General features: G+C 37.9%; 1 protein-coding gene across 8 annotated transcripts in view; it reads left to right on the top strand.

Moving 5' to 3' along the window:
* Positions 1-17,380, top strand: part of PKP4 (plakophilin 4) — an 87,573-nt gene that overhangs the window by 46,240 nt on the left and 23,953 nt on the right. For 5 of the 8 annotated variants that reach the window (XM_030486506.1, XM_030486503.1, XM_030486512.1 and 2 more), the window contains 7 exons: positions 4,357-4,391; positions 8,694-8,825; positions 8,984-9,174; positions 10,010-10,568; positions 12,658-12,849; positions 14,429-14,645; positions 16,357-16,489. In XM_030486506.1, the coding sequence (XP_030342366.1) occupies positions 4,357-4,391; positions 8,694-8,825; positions 8,984-9,174; positions 10,010-10,568; positions 12,658-12,849; positions 14,429-14,645; positions 16,357-16,489 (1,459 nt within the window). The remainder of the gene's footprint in view (positions 1-4,356; positions 4,392-8,693; positions 8,826-8,983; positions 9,175-10,009; positions 10,569-12,657; positions 12,850-14,428; positions 14,646-16,356; positions 16,490-17,380) is intronic. The other 3 variants (XM_030486508.1, XM_030486507.1, XM_030486509.1) reach the window with 1 other exon arrangement.

Genomic DNA, 17,380 nt, shown 5'->3' with positions numbered 1-17,380 from the left:
TCTCAAGCAGTACTGTTTAAATCAGAAATAAATTTCATCTTACTTGCTAAGATGATGGGCTTAATCTATTTCATGTCATATAGTACCTGCAAAAGATGTACGTAGCAGTGAGAATACAGGTTAACTGTCCAGTCTAGAAACTGAAAAGCATAGTTGTGGTTACTTTTTTATTATTATTATTTTTTAAAAAACAGCACACTGCTCTCAAAACATCTTAACAAAAACTAGAACTTGGCCATTTTGTGAAGTTTTGCGTTCCTCCTGTAGCCCTGCTGTCCCGTGCACAGGTACTGTCAGAGGCTCAGCCGTGACCTCGGCCAGGCAGTTCTGCCTGTGAAGTGCAGCCAGGTCCTTGAGCTGTCATAGTTGTTCTATGACCTCCTTTTCAAATTTGGAAATCCAGAGGTGGAAAGTGTTTATTTGAGACCTGTTGCTGCAGGAATGTAAAATGGTACTTGTGATACTTGGTACGCTTTGTCTCTAACCAACTTCATACGAAAACTTTGCCATTTAGCAGATTATTATATTTTTCCTGATTGGCAGCTCATTCAATTTTGTATCCAAGACATCAGCTTTGAACTAAAGCTGTGAGATGGCAAGGAAAAGGTCTGAAATTAAGGAAAGGGACCAAAAAATAAACTAAAAAAAAAAAAAAAAAAAAAAAAAAAACAGATACTTAGGAAATACAAGTGAGAAAAAAATACAAAGGATAAAAAAAAGGGACTAGATTGATTTCAGGAGAGTTTGTGTGCATGCTCCATCTTCAGTTGCCAAATATTTGTGTTACTGGCTGAAAAACTAGTGTTTGGGTATATATATTTTATATGCATTTCATGTAGAGTTATGCCTTTATTTTACCTATTCTTTTTTCTCTTGCAAAGCAGATTGAGAAGGGAAGAGTATTTATTTCTAACTTCTTTAACTGAAAACTATATAGATCATACTAAACTGTTCTGAAAGAAAAATACAGTTTCTGCATGTCTGTGCTACTAACCTAGTTCTTTTTCAGGGATAATAGTGGGCTAAAATTAAATATTTTTAGAAGTGCAGTGCACCACATGTGGGCTCTCTCGCTGTATTACATGTTAGTATCAGGAAAAGACACCTTAAGGACTAGTTAACAGCAGCAGCTTCTCATTGGTAGTGCAGTATGTGACCACGCTGGGTTTTAATCAGTAGAATAAAATGCATTAGACTTACTTATCAAAGCTGAAAGCTTTAGTAACTCCAAAACTTTTCATCTCTAAGGTGATAAAATCAGATGATGAAGTCAGTAGGGGGTAGATGCTGGACTTCTGCAAAAGTAGTAAGAATCAAGTTACATTCCTAAACAGTTTAAATATTAATGAAGTAGTTTTCTAAAGTGGAAACTTTATTGTTCATAAGTCCTGTGCATGTAAAGAAAGTTCAGTTAGCCAGATATGTTGGATAGAGACGCATTCGGAGGTTTTATAATCTTGTGTGTTTAAGAGTGAAGTATTTCTGTCTGCTTGGCACTTCTTACCTTCGCTAGACCAACAGAGTGATGTCATCTCATTGTAAGGAGTTGAGTTTCCAGAAAGCCTGAGGAATAAGGGCAAAGGTGAAGAGTGTAAAACTTGATGTTTCGGTAGCATGAGAATCCTAGGGCCAGTGTTCAATGTACCTGTCAGATAGTCTTCAGATTTCTTCTCTTCAGTGGAGCAAAGCATTAATGGATAGGCTAACAATAACTGACTAATGGACACGTTATATCCAGGTTTGCTCAGTCAAGAGTAAAGAATATACCCAGTAAAGAATTCATGTAGATGAACTAACATTCGGAACTCTTCCAATAACTCATTCAGTGTTACAAAAATTCTTTTGAATTAAATCCCAGTTTGGGTACAAATTTCCTCATGAATTTTTAACAGTAGAAATATTTGTTAAGGTTTCATCAGAATAGTTACAGGGTTCAGATTGCAAGCAAAAAATCAGTGTGAAGTTGCACAGAATTTGCTTTGGCAGGTAGTTACAATCCCCAAAATATGCCAAAGAAATGTTCTGGAGATAAGGCACTAGTGAGATTCAATGGTAGCGTACTAGAAATGAGACATATTTTGAACTTTTTATTTCAATTGAATGAACTTTAGCCCCAGGCTGTGCAAAAATTGTGGTTTGGTGGTCTTGGCACTGCTTACTGCTCTGGAATAGCCAGGTGATGGTAGTACAGTTCCTTTCCTCTGGGGTTCCAGGTGTCTCTGGATACCTTTTGGATTTTCAGCGAGCTGTCTGGCTTGTGTACCCTGTTCACTTAGTCTGTTCTTCTGCAGAGAGAGCTGTAATAGCTTAAGAAAGAACCATCTGTAGGTGTTTATTACCTCCTGTTAGCCGGAGGCTATGACCTTCTTTCCTGAAACGCCTCAGCAGGTTCTGTCATGCAAAATCTGGGTTTGTTGAAATCCCAATTTAAACTATACCACTGAAGGTAGTTAAAACTGATCTGCCTGACTGTGCACTCGGGCGGAGTGACAGTACTCACATGGTCCCAGTTAGCTGAGTTTCAGGGAAGGTAGCTGCTGGTTGCTGTCGGGTAAGTTCTTCAACTACCCTCGTGAAACCCACAGGGTGACAATCAATTGCCAGGGTAAGCTAGTTGCTTACACTGGTTTGCTGTCTAGTTTGATTTTGTTTATGTACTTATTTAGCATTTCTGACATTGGACTTGTGTTCCAGTACTGCCAAGTGATGTTCGTTTTGCCTAAACTGAAGATATTGTGCTTCTGGGCTTGGATAAGATGGTCCTTCAGGAAAAATAAAATACCTGTGAAAGCTCAGGCACGCATCTGGATTTGATGGAGTTGGTGTTGGAGCACCCTTCTCTCAGCATCTCAGAAATGTAGTAGAACACAACCTTCTGAAGGCAGAGGAACCTGGAAGGTCTCAGTTGGGTGTCCATACAGCAAGTTTCAGTCTATTTAACTGCTGCATTTTATGTACATTCTGAAAAAAATTCAGCATAGCACCCCAGAAGACGGTAAAATTGTAGACTGAGGGAAAGAATAGCCAATATGTAGTAAAAATTCTGTTAGTACCTAGATATGAAAGTTGGCTTTCAGGCACTTGAAGTCTGAATTCATATTCTCCCTTTTCTTTAAATTTCATTGTAATTGTACTTCAGCCTGTGCTGGTGTGCAAGCTTAGCACTCTTTTATACAAAAATACTTTGTTTCCACAAAAGGCTCCTTAGTTTAGAAAATAAGTACCTAGTGGTGATCACGTTGCTGCGGTGAAGTTTTTTGTGATTGGTAGCTATGGTAGAAAGAAGTAAAATAAATAATACTTATTCAGAAATAGATATATCTTACCCAAAATCAGTTTCATGCTGCTATTTAGACATCATAAAATCTGATGGACTTGCCTATTTTGCCTTTCAGTAGCTTTTTGTTTGGAAAAAAACAGTTATAATCATTGCAAAAATGATGTAATATTCAAAGTTCGATAGCTCACATGTAGTATGAGGAAATACTCTTTTTATGGAAAAGCGTATCTAATTTTAATAATACATGAATGGATTTTGCATTTGTCTGCAGAGGTAGTTGTGCATCAGTACTATTATCAACACATGAAAGAGCATTGCTTTGTAGAAGAAAGAACATGGTTAAAGATAGTTTGATACAATATAGTTATTCGAAAAATACGAGAGAATTGGGGGTTTATGCTGGATCTTGTGAAATAATTGTTTCTTGAGGCATCTGTAACCTTGACAGTGTAGAATCTGTTAGCTGTTTACACTGTAGAGGTGTGATGTGTGTGCGTGTGTGTCAAATGGTTTGAATGCTCATTGTATGCAGAGGGTCAGAATTCTCTCTGGGAAACTGGAAATGGAAATAATGGTATGAGTTGTAGGTCTGTTTCTCCTCTTTTCTCCAAACTGCTTCACAGAGAGAAGCAAAATGATCTAGAATTGTGGTTCCCAAACTTCCTTTGCCAGACCTACCCTGAGCAGTGAATGTGCCTGTCTTTGGAGTGGTTTGTTTACTGCTGGTGTCACACATGACTGGGAACGCTTAGAGCTCTATACTATTTTATTTATGTCATTACACCGTAAATAGGAAATGCGTATCAGAAATCATGCTCTTACCCGTCCTGTTGCAAATAGGTCATGTTCCTTTGAAACTGCCATATGGTGTATTATGGGGCATTTCCCCTGAATAATATAAAAATAAAATCAATAACCCATGATTTCGTTGTCAGGTGTAAGGTGCTGCAGAGTGTTATTTACAGGGCTATTGAAACTTCATCTGCTGGGGGGGTTGTACAATTTTGTATGCTTTGGTTAAAAAAAATAAATCCAAACTAGCCACATTTTTGTGATACATGTTTTTCTTTTCGCAGCTCTACTGAGAAGTCATTTCCTTGGAGATCATCAGGTATTTTCTTTTATGTGTACAATTTGCTTTAGGCCCCCAAACCTTTATTCTCTTGGCAGTCATTGGCCAAACTGTATGTTTTAAGCTTGAAAATTGATTTTCTATTTACAGATACTCTTTCTTCAGTGAGAAAATTTCCAATAAGCAAAGGGTTTTCTGAGAGTGATTTTTCTGTTTTTGTATCTTAGGGTAGCTTGAACTTTCTTTCCAAAACAAGAAATGCTTGTCTTGTACTACATCTACTCTTGAGTCTGTTAGGTGGAACAGATAGGACTGTGCCTTGAAAGTGACATTCAAGTGTCTGTTGAAATAAACCAATCTTCTCTTCATATATCAGAGCATTTAACTAACATTTGCATCAGTTAAAGTAAGTAATATTGAATAGTCAGTCTCTGAACAGTGGTCATCTCTCCAGAGTGACGGAGTGTATGTGCAGAGTCAACATGTCAAAACCACACAGCAGGACTGAATCGGGACCTTGACTTGCTCTGAATTGCTACTTGCACTGGATCATGTTTCTCTGAGTCGTGTGCTATTGGCAGAATGTCGTATCAAACAAAACTGGTCTGATGTAATCAAATCACAGTGTTGGTTAAAAGTTTAGTTAGCCAAGTTCTGCAGGGTGTTAACACCATGGCTTTATTTAAGGACACAAGCTGTTATAAGAGCTTGTTGGTTTCTGAGGTGCAAAGAATAACACATTGTAGTTATCTGCTTGTGCACTCAAGCAGATTCATAATTACAATAATTGTGACTAAGTCTCTAAACTATCTAATAATAAGTCTCTAAAACTATCTACTTTTCCTTCCCCTTCCTGACTTTTGTTTTATTTACTGACTAGGCTCTTAAACTTGTGTATAATTGTATTTATGAGGTTTCAGTTGCCATTGTGGTATCACCTCAGCTGAGGTGAGGCATGCATTTTAAATCTAATATTCTCAACACCTTGTCTTGTCATTTGGATTTTGCTAGTCATGGTAGTGTTTTTCAGGTATTTCTTTAGCAGTGTTTCTAAAGAGAAGTCAAATTTGATTTTTTCAAGTCATTGAGAAATTAGCTGTAGTTATTCTTTCAATGTGAAAATTATCTTTGTGGTTTGGTTTTTAATCGCATTGTTTCCCAATGTTCTGTAAATGTTCCTGTGACTGTTCACAACTGGTAAAAACACCTTCTGACAGATCTCAGTCACTGTTCTACTTATTTATCTCATCCAGTTACATTTCGTTTCTTTATTTCCTCAGTTTTTCCCGTAACTTATTCGTCTGTTGTTTGGTTTTCTTTCTGTTAGTTCCTCTCTTTCTTTCTTTCTTTCATCTATCCAGCTCATATTTTTCTTTTATCCTTTAACTGTCTCCTCCCATTTGTGTGTTTCTTTTCTTTAGAAATCTCCTGTGCACATCCCTGCTAAGAAGTCACTTAACATATAGCAAAAAGTCATAGTTCTATTTAAATACCGTATGCATCAATATAAATCTAGCTATGTATTTTTCACACCTCTGTGTAGCTAAAGTAAGGCTTTTCTGGAGTAATTGCTCAGAAGCAGGCATGTTTGAAGAAACATGCCAGGTCTTGCTTAGAATTTCCTGACACACATTTCATTTAATGTTTACATTTATGTTGTGATGATAGCATGATTGTAGGGTTTACTTACAGATTCACTCTTGAGCTTTGTTTTAAAGAAGTGTCACTAATGATGCTTTACCAACTGCAGTCTGGAAAATACTGAAGATTTATGAAAACACTCCCTTAAATCACCTCTTGTCCTGACTGCAGATAGTAGTTTATATCAAAACCCATTAGTAGATGATGTGACCGTAGCTCTAATTGCTTTATGTATCAGTAGAATTGTACAGAATTTCTAACAGAAATATAAAGTGATGTTGTTTTGCAGATGCTTATAAACAGAATATTAGATCAGCAGCCATTTATGAAAAGGCTATTATTTTATTTTGGGCACTCTCCTCCTGATTTATAGTAGCAGAGAAAGAGAGAAAGACAACAATTCATTTTATTGTGCATTCTTGCCTTTGTTAGAGAGCCTAAACAATCTTTATCTTTTTAGCATTGTGAAAGCATTTGCTTGGTAGCAAATATGTGATGGAAGAGGTTTTCGTTCAGACCTCTGTCTTAGGAACATCTGTATGGCACTGCACAATCGAACTTTATTCTGCCTGTGTGTTTCTCCCAAAACTGATCATTTGTCAGTTTGATGTTAATTTATTATCGTTGTAATATAAAATAACTGAAGTAACAGGGCCTTGTATTTTTTAAATCAAAAAAAAAAAAGTGATTGAAGATTAAAATACTGAATTTTAATACAATTATAATTTAAATGTCCCAGTCCCTGCAAGTATTTTATTCTAAAGAACATGTAATACGCACTGGTGTCTGTTGCAATGTGGTGTCGAGTTAGTGTAGCAGGAGTGGTGGAAGGGAGTTATTTCAGTGGTGGTTTTCCATATCATTTCTAGGCATACCGATGATTAAATTAATTTAAGTGTAGTAACACTTCCTATTAAATCCTAATGAAATTTGGTCACAATGCTCCTATTATAGTAAATTAATTAGCATCAAGTTCTACTAGATGTTTTTGACCTAAGAATGTACTACTGATAAGTAACTGTGCTGGCTGCCTGTCATTTCTAAGATGTTTTTAATCTACTTTTTTTAATCTGGTATTTGGATAATGTTCAAACATTCCTCAGAATAGCAATTAATAAAATTTTTAGTATCAATGTTCCATCATGGCTAATTGTGCAAGTAGCAAGACACCAGCGTTTTGTGTACAGCTATTGGTGAAAAGCAGAGTACTTCTTTACAGCTTGGTAGGTACAAATATTCTATGAGGGTTTTTTTTCTCTTTTGTAGTAAACTGTTATAACAACTGTTAGAAAGGATTTCCAATAGATCATCTCTCAGGGGTTTTTTTTGTTTGTTTTGTTGGGTTTGTGTGGGATTTTTTTCCATGAGTGGCACTTGGGTTTATATCAGGGAGTTTTGTCAGTTTGAGAGAGTTTTTGTTAGCTATTGCATAGAATTTATTTCAGCCCTTTTTCTGTCTTCCTCCTAGCACCAAATTTCTGCAAGCTCCTAACAGTTTTGCCTTTCTGTGATGGGTTGTTATATTAATTTTCAAAGAGCACACATCAGGCTTCACTGCCCACAACTCACAACTTTCAATATGAAACAGTCGCACAAGTTTTTACTAGGCTGTTGCTTCTTGGCATGTTTCTTTTGGTTTCCACTCCAAGCTCATTCATATATTTCTCAGTAAGAATTTACATATCTGGTGTTACCTTTACATGTAACCCATACTTCCTACTCCCCTTCCTCAGGGGAGGTTTAGATTGGATATTAGGAGAAATTTCTTCCCCGAAAGGGTTGTCAAGCACTGGAACAGGCCACCCAGGGAAGTGGTGGAGTCTCCATCTCTGGAGGTATTTAAAAGACATGCAGACATGGTGCTTGTGGGCACGGTTTAGTGGTACACTTGGTGGTGCTGGGTTAGCGGTTGGACTCAATGATCTTAAAGGTCTTTTCGAACCAAAACCATTCTCTGATTCTATGCTGCATCTCTGACACTTGTTCTTCATCAATAAGCATAACGTGATGGCAATTAAATGCTTAATATTTCTGCCAAAATAATTTAATTCCGTTTCTCTTGTTATTAAGTGTTCTCATCTATGTCCTTTTTTTGCCTTTCTTTATAAGGGTGGTGTGATGTCTCCTTTGCTTTTTTTTCTTTTGTATGATGGCACTTTCCTTTGCTGTAAAGTTCAGCTAATATTCTTGGAACTAAAGTTAGCTTAAGAGTTGTTAATAAGTAAATATTTGAATAGTAGTATATGAAGTAAAATATGTATAAAATTGCAGCAACAAATCTGGTGATACACAAACAGGGATGAAATTCATCTCAGCCTTTCACTTGGAAGCTCTTGGGATTAAAGGACCTTAAGACAAGTGATAGCTATTTGTGCATTACAACACAGTTGCACAATGTTTCTACTCTGCAAAGTACTTAATCCGTTACATTTTTCATTAAAGTAGGTTGGAATATGCATTTGAAAAATAAGGACTGTAGAAATTGTAGAACTACATCAAAACTAAAGGAAACAGGATTCTCAGATCTTAGTATCTATGTTCTTTCCATTGAGTTTGGCAGATGGTACATGTCTACCAGTAGACTCTGTTCATGTTGAAAGTGAGTTCTTTGTTAGTATGTGTAAGAAAATCACTATGATTGAGCTTGCAGGAAACTTGCACATGAAAGATTAGATTTGCTTAATGAACTTATTCTTTCAGATCCTCCAACCACCAGTGTAAACAAACCCCAAGTGTCAGAGAGCGTTCACACCAATGCCTATGATATTAGGACAGAACCAGAGCAAGGGAACCTCTACTCACCGGAGCAGACATCTCTCCATGAAAGTGAGGGTCTGTTGTGTGCATTTTAAATACTAGAATATATTTCAGTATTGACTGTATGAAAATGTAATACAATTATGTATGCAACAAGTAACAAAGTTATATAGTATTTTGTTTTTGTGAAGTTGTTTGCTGCTTTTATTCTTACACTGGCTTCCTACCTACAGGGTCTGTAGGTAACTCAAGAAGTTCAACACAGATGAATTCTTACTCTGACAGTGGCTACCAGGAAGCAAGCAGTTTCCATAACAGCCAAAACCTGAGCAAATCAGAAAACAGACAGCAGCATTCGCTTATTGGAACCACTAACAACCATTTGGTGAGGAGCTCGCGAGCTGAAGGGCAGACATCTGTCCAGGTATGCTCAAAATAGTCCACTCTCTCTCTGTACCCTGTCTGATCACAGCAAGAAGTATATAGCTGGGCCTACCTTTGTATAGGCTGGAATGAATGTTATTAAATTACACTTTCATTTAACACCTTCACTGGTTAAAAAGCAGCAATGGCTTGCAGCAGACAAGAGACTTATTTGCTGACATCAGCATGTGTGTGATCTGGTTCATTCACTGCAGCTGAAATGAAGTGACACTTCTCAGGAATCCTGACTGCAGAGTACACTGCTAATGTAATATCAGGAAAGTATCACTCACATGAAATTCAGTTGTGATATTGGAGAAAGCCTGAGAATGTAGCCTGTATGTAAACATAGTGCTAAAAGGAAGGTGATAGTTTTGTTCCTGCACCTTCTACTTTTTCTGGCTTTTTTCCCTTCCTTTTTCATTAGTCAGAATGTTAGTGAGCCTGTAACTGACAGAGCTTTATTAGCTTATATGTGAACTCTTTGCATAACTGTTCCTGAATTTCCAAAGTGGTAAAGTAGCAAGGAAAGAAAGCATAGGCACATATTAACATGGAAAGCCAAATAAGAATGACTAACAGGTTTTGGTTTTGGGGGTTTTTTTGGGTTTTTTTTAATGTTAAATTGCCTTTTTATGTTTTAAGAAATCCTGGTTAGAAAAAGAGTTATAAGAAAACCTGAAGGAATTATGTTTAGGGTAAAAGCTACTCTTCAGCTGCTTTTATATATTGTTAAATTGTGTGCATTTCCTGTTGACTTCTCTGTCTTACGGGAGAAAAGAATCTACTACATGGCCTAAATGATAGAACTAATACAGAGTTTTGTTTTCAAACAGCCTGCAGTAAGCATTGCTACCAACCGAGTCATGAGACGTGTCAGTTCAGTCCCATCCAGAGCACAGTCTCCCTCTTACATGGTCAGCACGGGTGTTTCCCCTTCACGGGGGTCGCTGCGAACGTCTCTGGGTAGTGGCTATGGTTCTCCATCAGTTACTGAGCAAAGGTCCATTGCTTCTCACGTGTATTCATCCACTACTCTGCCAGTACAGCGGGCAGCATCCCCTTATGCTGCACAGAGACCTGCCTCGCCAACGGCTGTGCGGCGGATCGGCTCGGTTACATCCAGACAGATGGCAAATCCCAACGGTGGGACTTCCCAATACCAAACATCAGCCAGAGTCGGCTCTCCTCTTGCCCTTACTGATGTACAAACCAGAGTAGCTTCTCCATCCCAAACTCAGCTGGGATCTTCCTCCCCAAAGCGTTCTGGCATGACTGCAGTTCCACAGCATTTGGGAACAACGCTGCAAAGAACAATCCATGATATTGAACAATATGGACAGCAGTACGATATATATGAGAGAATGGTCCCTCCACGGCCAGACAGCCTTACAGGTTAGTAAAAAGGTAAAGACACAGCTTAAAACTTGGTACAAACCTACAACTGTAGAAAGCCCTTAATGCAGTAATCAATTTATGGATGCAGCATTGTAGCACTACGACATAATTGTGGTGGATGTATCCAATCAGCTGTAAATACTGATGTCAAACACTATGTATCAATCAGACCCTCAGTTCCCTGTGAATACTGTCTTTCTCTTTCATCACTACCTTGCTAGCCATACGTTAAATTAGATTTCATGTTTTAAGAAGCTAAGTGAAATTGAGTTATCCAAACAGAGACATTTCAGTATTTTTGAAGATAAAGTACATTTAAATTTATGTGCAGGTTATACACAAAGTAAAAGATATTAGGCTGGAACTAGTCTTATGACTAGTTCTTTTTTAGAATATGTTACTTAGTACCACTGAATTTTAGTCTTTTTTCCCTTAATGTTTCTGTCTCACTTCAATTAAATTTAGGAGTAATCTTTCTAATATTAGCTTAAAATAAAGCCCTAAAAGGCTGAGGCAGTTCTTGTTAAGCTGCTGTTACTTTACATTTTAAGTTCTCTCTGCATTACTGGGTTTGTTCTGACCTTACCTAAAGTAGCACAGACAAGGTGATTTTGCAGTTAGATCTTGCTCTCTTTTGAACAGACTGCAATGTCTGTTTTTTCTTTTAAACTCTTATATTGCAGTTCAATATGACACCTGAAATCTTAAACTCAAATTTGTGTATGACCAGTTTTCTGCCAGGAAGTTTGAATGTGGGGAAGGTCAGTACCATAGCCTTTACTGTCATTCAGAACTCTTCCCTGCTCTGTAAGCTGAAGGAGAAGATGGGTGTATGGTCAGGTCCTCTTTCCTTCTGTGCTTATAGTCTCTGGGAAGGGTGTCCCTGTGGTGCATGTTCTGGGAAAACTGCAATGATAACAAGATGGGTGTTTTCCCGGGACATGGCACCATCACCTGGGAGGTGTCGGCCCAACTGCCTCTTTGCTTTGTGAGAACCCCACGGGTTTCCTTGCAGACACTGTGATAGAGCTGGTCTGTGATTCTGGGGGTTGAAATACTCAAATGCAGGATACACTTGGTTACACATCACTACTTACTTGCCTTCTGAAGTTGTTCCATAATCTCCACCATTTCATTACCTTTGCATAGTTCACTTACCACATTTTATTGCTTTGATAGCCGCTAAAGTGGTAGTGCCTACAATGGTAGTGCCAAAGTGGGCAAAACAGTATTAATTTTATGAAATAGGTTTTTTTAGTACCTTTTAAACCCAGGAATGTTGCTGGCTCTATGTCCTAACTGAATTTATGAATGACTAAACATTTCAAAATGCATTTGCCTTGGCTATACTATCCATATGTTGCATACGTATTTGCTAACTATGTTAACAATTTATGATTTGGTGTTGTAGATAAACTCTGCATATAATTTTAGGTAAGAAAGATGACAATAAATTATGTTGTAAGATTGAAAAAAATAGGTTAGCAGCCTAGGAGAGGATGAATGAAGAATGCTGGACAGAGAACAGGTGGGATGTATGTGATCGTCACACTTACTTCCTGTAATACAAAGGGAAGTATGTTTGGTCATCTTTACTCTGAAGAATTTAAGTAAAAGAACAGAACTGGTGAAATCACAGAATAAATGAAGAATGCCAAGAGTAGAAGGACCTGGAGTGAGTTTGGAAGGGGTGGTGCTGCCACCACTGAGAAGACTTTTGCTCTTGCTGCTATATATTGTTTCATTTTCAGGATGATGACCCCCTTTAGGCTGTGCCGGTTTCACAGCTGAATTTCTGTTGGGTTCCCAGCTTACCTTGTCATGGCTGAAGCTGTGAACCGCACATGCTGACTTGCCTTTTACTCTGTATGTTTTAGACTTTCAACTATAAATGCTACCAAAACACTTGAGTTGGAAAACTTCAGTGTTGTCAGTGTATGGACAAAACTTTCCATCAAAGAAATGCTTCTTTGTCAAGGAATCTTTCAGTGTTATGTTGGCTAAAAGAAGAAAGATTCAAGCATGACAGCTTTATTATTTTTAATTGATATAGGGCATGTACATATCTTCCTCTTCTTGGTTTCAGGCCTGAGGAGTTCATATGCTAGTCAACATAGCCAGCTAGGACAAGAGTTACGATCAGCTGTATCTCCTGACTTGCACATCACTCCCATCTATGAAGGCAGAACTTTCTACAGCCCCGTGTACTGCAGTCCGAATCACGGAACGATTGAGCTCCACCAGGGATCCCAGTCAGCCTTGTATCGAACAGGGTCAGGTGGGTAGAGGGCTTCCACAACTCCTCTGGTGACTGTGTCCAAAGTCATGCTTGATTTACTCACTGGAGTTTTTCTGGAACCTGCGGCGCATAGGAGAACATATATGATATGGATATGTAATTCCAATTTAAAAGGAAAAGCCAGAGGTTATAAATTAATGGAGGCAGAAACTAGGCTTGAAGGACTGAAAATAACCAACAGGAATTGAAAAGCATTTGTGGTGTTTGCAAGAAATACTTGGGACTGTGTATCAGTGTCAGCTTAAAGGCAGAATATTTTCTGTTTGACACCACACACACAGGTACAGCTGAGGAAAGCGTATTTCATGACACAAAAAATGCATTGCTTCCTCTTGCATTCTCTGTGCATCATTCTTTTACAAATAGAGTTTCTTCTTTTTTATTTTCTTATATTTTTCTTTTTATTACTCATCACTAAAATGGTAGCTTGCACACTTAAAGTGCCTCCTGCGACTTTCACAGTAAAAATACTGGTTTTACCCAACTTCCCAGCAAAGGATCATGTTAAGATGCTACATCTGAAGGTTGCATATTGAAACTGAAATATTTCTATAATATTTCATAGAATTTCTACTCGTATATTACAAAGTGTCTAGGTGTTAGAGTAGTACTATAACTGACTGCCTGTGACAAGAAATGCGATACATATTGCAGTGCAGTTTGTTCTTTAAGATCCATCAATAATTTATACAGTGGAGTAATTTCAAAAACCTCCCAAAGTATTAGAGAGGTTTAACTAAGTAACTCTCTAGAAATATTTATATTTCTATATTTCTATATAGCGTCTGGGTCATGTGTCACATTTTCACACATTTGAAAGCTGCTTTTTCATGTTTTTTAATGTAACTGAAACACTAAGAGCACAGAATGTTGAAGGAGGCAACAGTTTTCACAATTCTCTGGTCTTCTACAACTTAGAGTAAACAAGTTTGTCAGGATGTGCCAATGGGGAATTATAACTAGGAACTGAAATTCTCTGCTTAGTTGTCTACCTAATATCAGTTATCTTGGAAGAACAAAAGACACCACAACAGCTCTGCTAGGTGGGGAAGATGCATGTTGCTGTTTTTGAAATAACCAGCTTAATCTTTGAAATCATCCTCTTGTTAGCTTCTTGTCAGGGAAAATGTGCGTGGAGTTAGGAAAAGGAAAATACCATCTAAACTCTATACATTTTTGTTGACTTATTTTTCCTTTTTAGTACAGTTCGCAAATTGACATTACTGTTAGTAATTGAATTTTATTATAAGCCTTGAAAACATTTTGCATCCTGACTTCTGCTTGATGTCACAAGATGCATTTTGTATTTAAATACTTGTTGAGGCAAGCTGAAGCGTAAGCTTGATTCCACCAAACCTTTAGCTCTGTAACTAACCTCTCTCTTCCCTGGGACACTGAGTAATTGCTCCCTTAAATCTGGCAATAGCTTTCAATGTTGAACACAGTACACAATTTTAAGACTGATTCTTTCCTTTTTTGCTTACGCTTTTGATCACGCATTGCCTCTTCAATAGACATTTGTTACCTAGTTTGTTTTTTAATACTGATTTTATACTAGGAGTTGGAAATCTGCAGAGATCATCCAGTCAGCGTAGCACACTCACATACCAAAGAAATAATTACGCTCTGAACACAACAGCCACCTATGCGGAACCCTACAGGTCAGTGCAGTATCGACTGTCAGAGCCCAGTTACAACAGGCTGCAGCATGCAACGCCGGCCGACGACGGGACCACGCGGTCTCCATCCATCGACAGCATTCAGAAGGACCCCAGGCAAGTCCATTCATGCTTTCAAGGATCACGTTTTTTCCATAATAAGATTTTTAGTACGTTCCTTGAGTATACGTGGCATTTGTTAAGCATATTCCAGTTTTACATTGTTTAAACAGTCATGACTAATGTAGATGCTAAGATCTATACCTTCACAGCCAAAGTAATTAAATGCAGTCCACCTGTTACAGTAAGAAAGAGCAACTTTCATGCATATAGTTATTGTGACATTTTCCTTCCATGTTTATTTTCTTGTAGAAGTTATTATAGGAAATAGTTATAAAGTTCATGAGAGTTGACTGATATATTCCAAATATTTCTGAGTAACTTTACAGAGCAACATGTGATATTGTAGTGAGTTTTCTCTTTATGGGAATTGGAATCAGGGTTTGAAAATTCAAAAGTACATACCGAATTTATTTGAATGAAGTTTTCATGACCAGCCTGCTTACATTTCAAAACAATGTAAGTTTAAAAATGCTATATAAATGTGCCATCTTGAAAGTGAATACACATTAACATTTTAGTAGTTTGAAGTTGTAAATGTATGTACACAGCATGGGCATGTGACAACCTGATCTAGTTGAAGATGTCCCTGCTCATTTCAGGGGGGTTGGACTAGATGGCTTTTGAAGGTCCCTTCCAACCCAGACTGTTCTATGATTCTATGACAAGTCTAATATTGTCATGACAATTTATTAGAGACACACTTCATTGAAACCTTATATATTAATATGCGAGTATCAAACCCTAATCCACGCAAGGGTCAGAGGGATTTACGGTGCTGTTCATCTTCAGTGTGGGCCAGTGATTGCTAGAAATTCCTGTCGTCTGCAGCCTGCCGGTTTGTGGGGGCAGCGCTCAGGGGCTCCTCAGTTAGGGAAGCCCATGGCCCACTCTGCAGGCTTAGAAAGAACTGAGCACAGAGCACTTCGCTCTGGAGGATGTGGGCTCCAGTAGTGCCTCGGGAGTCCTCAAAGAGAGACAGCAGGGCACCAAATAACCTTTGAAACAAACAGCTAATAGTCATGGTCTGACTGGAGTCTTACACCGAAATCCTCCTAGCTCCCCACTTCACAGAAGGCTCATGGCATGGTTCAGTTATTTTCTAGTTTGGCCTTATCCTTCAGCCTCAAAAAATGAGAGCACAGGTTTTAATAGGTTTTGTTGTTTATTAGTAGAAATTAATATATTTCAGGGGGTTTTAATAGATATTGAGAGACTGGATTGATTTCATTTAACTGAATGGTATGTTCATCTAAACAACATTAATTGGATAATCCAGTTGAGGTAATCTAAGTAATAATGCTTGCTAGCTGTGCACTCTGGCTGGCCTGTTCAGGCTTGGCTTCCAAGAGCAGTTACTTATGATAAGGTTGCTCCACATTCACAGCAAGGAACTGCAGAGAAATTCTGCCTCAGTTGGTTGCAGTGTTTGAGTTGGTATACTCAAGTGTATATGTATATCAAGTGTGTTGATTGACAACCAGGGTAACTGGAGAATATTGGATGTAAAGTGTCCTTTTCCACTTGGAAGACTAAAGGGTGATGTGACTCATAATTACTCTAATATACCTGGTTTTCCTCCTAGCCCTGATACTCCAGAGCAGAATCAGAATTGCTGAAAAACACTCGAGATGCTCTAGTAATTCTACTTGGCAAATAAACATACATTTATAACTAACACCTTCTCTTGAATGTCCATCCAATGAAGGGAGTTTGCTTGGCGAGATCCAGAACTGCCTGAAGTCATCCACATGCTTCAGCACCAGTTCCCATCAGTCCAGGCGAATGCAGCTGCCTACCTCCAGCACCTGTGCTTTGGGGACAACAAAGTGAAAACGGAGGTACTGCGCTGTTCACGATGGTGTCTGGGATGATAGGGAAGCTGCAATCACAGTTCTTTCAGGGCAGGGGCCAGCACAGTGAACTATTTGGAATAGGAAAGGGTTGTTGTTATTTTAGTGCCAAATTCAGTAAAGCTTTATTTGAGGACTGCTTTTGTCTTTTCATTCATTATATAAATTCATTATTTTAATGCTGTGGTAAAGACTAGATCAATTTGCCAGGCTATTAAGAATGCTAAAAACCTAGCAAAATGGTCTGGAGTGCCTGCACTGGTAAAACTTGAAGGTGTAAGCATAAGAAACTGGTTTTTTGGGGGGTGGAATTTTTAAATTAGCTGTGAAACTACAGGGAATGAATGAATGACACTTCCAGGTAATGACTGTCTACCTGTAAATACTGATACCATTGCATTACATTGCTGATACAATACTGATATATTAGTTCATGAATATATCATTTTACAAGAATTCTGATTTTATTTTATTTTTTTTATTTTTTATTTAGAAACTGAAATGCCTGTTCAAACCAGGAACAGCTGCCAAGGATGCAGCAAAATTCAAATCTTAAGAATGGATTTCTAGTCCAGTTTTATTCTGAATTATATACACAAAACTATCCCATCACGTTTTGAGTACAGATTGAAAAAAATTATAAAGCTGCTTTGTCATTTGTGACTTGTATCCATACCATGGATGCATAGGGCAGATATAGGGTTTGATGTGCTGCATTGATGTACAAGGGGGAGGTTTAACTGCCATTGTTATTTTTTTCTTCATTATTTAGTAATGGAAATAAAAACTATTTGCCTTGAAAAAGAACAACCCTTAAATTACTTTTTTATAGCATCCTGCAGTATTTGCTCTCAAGGTAGTCGTGTCAAATAAATCACC

The sequence above is a fragment of the Strigops habroptila genome, chromosome 5 (genome assembly GCF_004027225.2).
Source record: "Strigops habroptila isolate Jane chromosome 5, bStrHab1.2.pri, whole genome shotgun sequence".
In the NCBI taxonomy this organism is placed as follows: Eukaryota; Metazoa; Chordata; class Aves; order Psittaciformes; family Psittacidae; genus Strigops; species Strigops habroptila.
The sequence above is the reverse complement of the archived record's forward strand: the minus strand, read 5'-3'. Positions and strand labels throughout refer to the sequence as shown.